Source organism: Anomalospiza imberbis, chromosome 16, assembly GCF_031753505.1.
Source record: "Anomalospiza imberbis isolate Cuckoo-Finch-1a 21T00152 chromosome 16, ASM3175350v1, whole genome shotgun sequence".
Classification (NCBI taxonomy): domain Eukaryota; kingdom Metazoa; phylum Chordata; class Aves; order Passeriformes; family Viduidae; genus Anomalospiza; species Anomalospiza imberbis.
Genome location: NC_089696.1, coordinates 1918543 through 1924542, shown reverse-complemented (window position 1 = coordinate 1924542; position 6000 = coordinate 1918543). Strand labels below are relative to the sequence as shown.

Genomic DNA, 6000 nt, shown 5'->3' with positions numbered 1-6000 from the left:
CAGCCTGGGCTGTGCAAATTTGGGGTGTACGTGGCCTGGGGTGTCTATAGCCAGGGGTGTGCACGGTTGGGGTGTACCTGGCCTGGGATCCACACAGTTTGGGGTGTGCACAGTGGGGTGTGCACAGTGGGGTGTTCCCAGCCCGGGGTGCTGTAGCCGCGGCTGTCACAGCCACGGGCCTACAGAATTCAGGGTGCATCCCTGGGGGGCGGATCTGTAACCTGGGGTACCCCAGCCCCGCTCCGGGTCCTGTCTCCTGCCCCAGCCGTGTCCCCGCCCGGTATCCCCCCGTGCCGCGGGGTGCGGAGAAGCCCCGGGGGGCTCCGGGGATGCCACTGCGGTGGATGCCGGTGCCCCCGGCGGTGGGGAGGGGGCCTCGGGGGCGGCTCCCGCGCCCGCCCCTCCGCAGCCATTGGCGGAAAGTTCGGGGCGCGACGCGGGGTGGCGGCCGCGCTCCCCCGTCCCCGCCGCCCCGGCCCCGGTGCGGGCAGCGGTGCGGGCAGGGCCGGGCCGGGCCGGGCCGCCCGGGGCCGCCGCGGGCGCGGCCATGTGGGCGCTGCGGGCGCTGTGCCTGGCCGGGCTGGGGGCGGCCATCGGCGGCGGCGCGGCGGACCAGTGCAGCTGGAGGGGCAGGTAGGCACCGGGAACATCGGCACCGGGAACGCCGGCACCGGGAACGCCGCACCGGGAACGCCGGCAGCGGGAACAGCCGCCCCGGGGGCGGCGCGCCGGGCGGGCGAGGGTGGCACACGCGGGTCCCGGGATCAGGCAGATTCATGGGGGAGGGGGAGTCTGCTCTCCCCGCCCCCCCCCTCCATCCTAGGGCTGAACCCCTCCCGCATCCGTGGGGAGGGTACGGGTGGGATGCTGGGAACCTGCGCCTGCCTCAGTTTCCTCAACCCTCGGTGCCGCTCCCCCCCGCTTTCAGGGCTGCTGGTCTCCCTGCGGGGCTCCCCGCCTCTCCGGGACCCTTTCCCTGAGCCCCCCGCCCGTGAAGCCCATCCCTGTGGCCAGCGGGACCCCCGGCCCCCGGCAGGGCCCTAAGCATCGCCCGAAGGCGCCGGACTCCGAACAAAGAGCCGGGGCCCGCCAGGAGGGGCTGCCCCACGCGAGGGGCGTGGGGGACACGGGGGTCACGCAGCCACCAACGCCCTGTCAGAGACAAAGCAGCCCCCCGACTGTCCCCGCTCCCCCCAGGCTGACATCCAGGCTTGTCCCCCCAACAACGCCGCAGGAAAGAAGCGGCTCCAGGCATCCTGTGCGAGAGTGGGACCCCAGCATCCCCTGGGGATCCCCAAAGTGGGAACAGGTGACCCCAAGGTTGTGGCCACTCTGGGGGTGGTTTGGGAGCCCACACTGGGTGTGAAGGGGGCTGTGCTGCTGTGTCCTCCCAGCCCCTTAGCTCCTTCCAAAAGGTGCTGGGGGAACACAAGCACCTCAAAATGAAGTGGTTGAACCCCAAGTCGAAGTCATCGAGGGTTTGGTGCTGTTCCTGCCTGTGGCCATCCCGCACACTTCTGTGGAGGGGCTGCTCGGGAGTGCAGGGTGCTGCTGTGCCGGGGGACGTGGACTGCGGGGTCCCCGTCACCTGGGGGTCCCGGCTGACGAGGTGCTGTGCCCCACAGCGGGCTGTCACAGGAGGCTGGCAGCGTGGAGCAGCTGTCCCTGCACTGTGCCGAGGGCTCGCTGGAATGGCTGTACCCCACGGGGGCCCTCCGCCTCCGCCTGGCCCCCCGCCTGCCCCCCGCCAGCGCCGCCGTCAAGGGCAGGAACCCCCCGCACGTCACCGCCTGCATCAAACCCACCGGGACCTTCCGGGGGGCTCAGCTCTACCTGGAGAGGGAGGGGGTGCTGGAGCTGCTGCTGCCAGAAGCCCCCAGGCCCCACGCCCGCTGCTTCAGCTGGCTGCCCCAGGAGAAGGTGGCTCTGTTCCTGCAGGCCACCCCGCACCCCGACATCAGCCGCCGCATCGCCGCCTTCCGCTACGAGCTGCGGGGGGACTGGCTGGCCCGCCCGGCGCTGCCCACCGCCAGCCTCGGCGCCGAAGGTGAGCGCCTCACCCTGCCTCAGTTTCTCCTTCCCCTGCTGGGTGCCCGCAGGGGTGAGGAGGGGCTGGATTGTGGTGTTGTTCCCCGGGTGGTGACGGGCTGTGCTTGGCCTCGCAGGTGCGTGCCGGCCGTGCAATGACACCGAGATCCTGATGGCCATTTGCACTAGTGACTTTGGTGAGTGCAGCCCCCGGCACTCGGGAAGGGGGGATGGCCCCAGAAGTGGCACTGGGACAGCTGGCCAGGCCGGCCTGGGCTGGGCTGGGCTGCAGAGAACTGCTAGGGATGGGGATGGGCATGGGATTGGGGTGGGGATGGGGTTGGGGGTAGGAAATGGGAATGGGGATAGGGATAGGAATGGGGATGGGAACAGGAATGGGATTGGGGATCAGGATGGAAATGGAGTTGGAGATGAAAATGGGGACTGGGATGGAGATGGGGATGGGAACAGGAGTGGGAGTAGGAATGAGACAAGAATGGAGATGGGGATAGGGATGGGAATGAGAATGCAGATGGGGACAGGGATTGGGATGGGGTTGAGGATGGGTATGTGCATGGGGACAATGATGGCGATGGAGACAGGGATGGGGACAAGAATGGGGATGTGGACGGCAGTGGGGATAGGGACAAGGCCATGCTGACAGCCCTCCCCACCTTCCCCCCGCAGTCATCCGCGGCAGCATCCGGAGCGTCTCCAACGACGCAGAGCTGCAGGAATCCATCATCAGGGTGAGCGCCACCCGCATCCACCGCCAAAAATTCCCGCTCTTCCAGGCGGGCGGGCGGCCGGGGCGGCCGGTGGGCAGCATCCGCACCCCGCTGCGCTGCGGGGTCAAGCCGGGCCCCGGCACCTTCCTGTTCACGGGGTGGCTGCACTTTGGGGAGGCCTGGCTGAGCTGCGCGCCCCGCTACCGGGACTTCCAGCGCATCTACGAGGGGGCCCAGCGCACGCGCCAGAACCCCTGCGAGTTCCCCGTGGACTGAGCAGCTCCGGGAGCGCAGCCCGGCCCCGCGGGCGCGGGGGGACCACGGTCCTGCTGTCACAGAGAGCATCCCCAGGGGACACGGGAACGGTGCCTGGAGGGAGCGCGGCACACAGGCCTCGCCACACAGCCGGGCTGTGGCAGCACCTGCTGGCGGGCTGGGGGGTTCTGGGAAAATCCTGCTGGAAGGGAAGGGATTTTCCCAGGGCGTGCTTGTCCAGGGTGCCCAGGGAGCTGCCTGGGTGAGGGGTGCAGCGGTGTGGGGTCGGGGCTCCCAGGGGACCGGGGTGCTGCATGCTCAGGGGATGTTGTGGGGCACAGTGGGTCTGGCACCAGGGGGCAGCCGGACCCCCAGACCCTGGCAGGGCTCAGGGGCGGGTGGCCGTGGTGGCCGGTCCAGGGACAGTAGGCACAGAAGGGAGTGGAAGAGCCGGGAGATGGATCTGTAAGGTTGGGGGTGGAAGGGGGAGCAAGCAGCGCTGAGCCTGGCCCTGGCACAGGCAGGAGCTGCGGGGCGGATGCTGAGGAAGAGGAGAGAAGCTGAAGGAAGCGAGGGAAGAGGTGAGGTGGGAGGAAGGCTGGTGCAGGGATCAGAGGTGTCCTTGGCACGGTCAGGGCAGGACCAAAGCGCCGACGCAGGAAGGTGCCATGGGAGCAGGGAGAGCTGACCGTGCCACCCGTCCCTGCCAGCCCTCGGGTGAGCGGGGCAGGCCGTGCCAGCCGCGGGGAATTTTTGACCGTGGGGGTGGGGGGGCATCATATGTGCACTAAAGTTATAACGATACCAAATTTGTGACTTCTTTTTTATAAAGTAAGCTGTATTTGTAGCGTGTGGCTCCTGTTTTTAGCATGCTGAGCAGGGCATTCACTGACAGGCAATGCGGTGTGTGCCACCTGCTCCCCTCTGTGCCAGCTCCAGCTGTGACCCTGCCTCCCACGGGGCTGGAAACAGCCCTAATTCTTGGATATCTCTCTGTATGGAGAGATTTGTTGCTATTTGCACATTCTGCACCCCAGTGATCCCCCAGCATGGGTCACTTTGGGGTGCCTCTCCCTCGGTATCCCTGGGTGTGGGGACCAGGGGCGGGTGGTCCCGTGCTGGGGGGGTGACCCTGCTGGTGGAGCCGCTGTCAGGACTGATTCTCGTCAGAGCCACCGGCCACAAGGCCTCATTGTGCCCAATTGTGCCGCGCCAGCATCCCAGCCCTGCCCGCTCCCAACCCGCCGCTGCCCCCTCCGGCCCCCGGCACCGCTCTGCTTCCCTGGGAATGCTGAGGGGGACGGCACCTCTGCACAGGGATGGGACATGAGAATCCTGCATGGGGATGGGGAACAGAACCCTCGGTCAGGGAAGGGACACAGAATCCCCAGCCGGGGATGGGAAATGGAAACCTCAGCTGAGGATGGGACACAGGAGCCTCCCAACCAGGGATGGGACATGGGGCATCCAGTCCGATCCCACCTAGACATGGGAATGGGGCACAGCACCCCCAGCCAGGGACCTTTTCTCCCCACCAGTGATGCTACAAGGCTCAGCACAGGAAATCTCAGCCCCTGAGCCTCCTCCCCCAAACCCCCTGAGCCCCCCAAACCACTCAAGCAAAGCTCCTGCCACATGTCTGCTTGTACTTAACACCTTTCCAATTTTGTTTCAATAACACCTTTTCAAATATCACCAGCCAGGATGAACTGCTGAGTATTCTGTGCCTCTGCTGACCACAATGTGCTTTCCCTTGCCAAAAAAAAAGTTTCCAAAGAATGCTGTGGGCTTTGGAGCATAATTAAATATAAATATCTATATGTGTGTGTGTATAGAACGATCTGGCTGTGATAAGATCCTGGTGGGTTTGATATACAACACATGTTTTCCCTTGAGAAGAGTTTGCTGCTTAGTTTATGCTTCACTGCCAATTTTATACTTGGATATTTTGATTTTTTCCTTTTTACTGCCCCATTTTGGGGCCAGGCTGGGCTCTGAGGGCAGGATCTTTCCCTGGGGAGGCTGAAGCTCCACGCCGGGCACTGGAGGATGCCAGCATCCCCCTGCATTTTGGCAGCAAGCAGGAGCCAAGTGAGGCAGGGGGAAGGGGGAAGGAGTGGGAAACCCAGCAGAGGAGGAAAAATGAAGCTGGAAAAGCAATAAATGAGGTGCAGAGGGACTTGTGCTGCCCACGGCATCCTCTGTATGCACGGGGGTAAATCACGGCTGCTCCGACCCCGCCGCAATCCGGCACATTCCTCTCGGCTGAATGTCGGCGTTTAACGCGCGAGGCATCCGGCGCTTTTCTAGCCAGCAGCAAAACCTCTTGTTTTTCTTCCCATCTGTTTATTTGGCCAAAGCAGCTCGGTGTGCTGCTGCGGAAAGGGCTGTTACTCCGCTCAGTTTCTGGCACACAGGTTTTTGGGCTGTTTTTGGTGCCCTCTGCCCCCTGTCAGGTTGGGTCACCCGCCCTCGCTTCCCCCGGCTGTCACTGCAGCGCTGGGCCCTGGCCAGGGCACTAACGCTTCCTGTGGGATCGTCCCACGGGACAACCAGGCAGCCCGGGCCTCAGTTTCCCCACTGAGAGATGGGGCTAACAGCCCTTCCCTGTGGCTCGAGGGAACCAGATGGAATCCCACAGCTCTGGGATCTCCATCATTCCAGGACTGGTCATCCGAGCATTTCCCCGAAAGCAGAGTCCAGCCCTGGCCGAGCCAAATTCCTGCCCGGCCTCTTGGCACAGAGCAAGGCCACGAAGGGTGAAAACACAATGAGACAAACTCCATCCCCGGGAATATTTCCTCCACAGGATGGAAAATGTGGCGTGAGGCAGCACGGTGAGGGGAGCGGGGTGGGGAGGCAGAGTGGAGCTGGGGGGGTCAGGAGGAGCTCAGGGATGGGTGACCATGGTGAGGGGCTGTGGCAGCACCCTGGGAGGACAGGGAAGGGTGGTCCTGCCTGTGGGTGCCATGGTGCCCACCCAGCAGAG

At 64.9% G+C, this 6000-nt stretch overlaps 1 protein-coding gene across 1 annotated transcript; it reads left to right on the top strand.

Moving 5' to 3' along the window:
• Positions 1–413: 413 nt before the first annotated feature.
• METRN (meteorin, glial cell differentiation regulator) lies at positions 414–4433 on the top strand. Its single transcript, XM_068206527.1, has 4 exons — positions 414–633; positions 1626–2047; positions 2166–2225; positions 2716–4433. The coding sequence occupies exons 1-4, from the start codon at positions 548–550 to the stop codon at positions 3030–3032; spliced, it is 885 nt and encodes a 294-aa protein (XP_068062628.1). The 5' UTR covers positions 414–547; the 3' UTR covers positions 3033–4433.
• The last annotated feature ends 1567 nt before the right edge of the window (positions 4434–6000 follow it).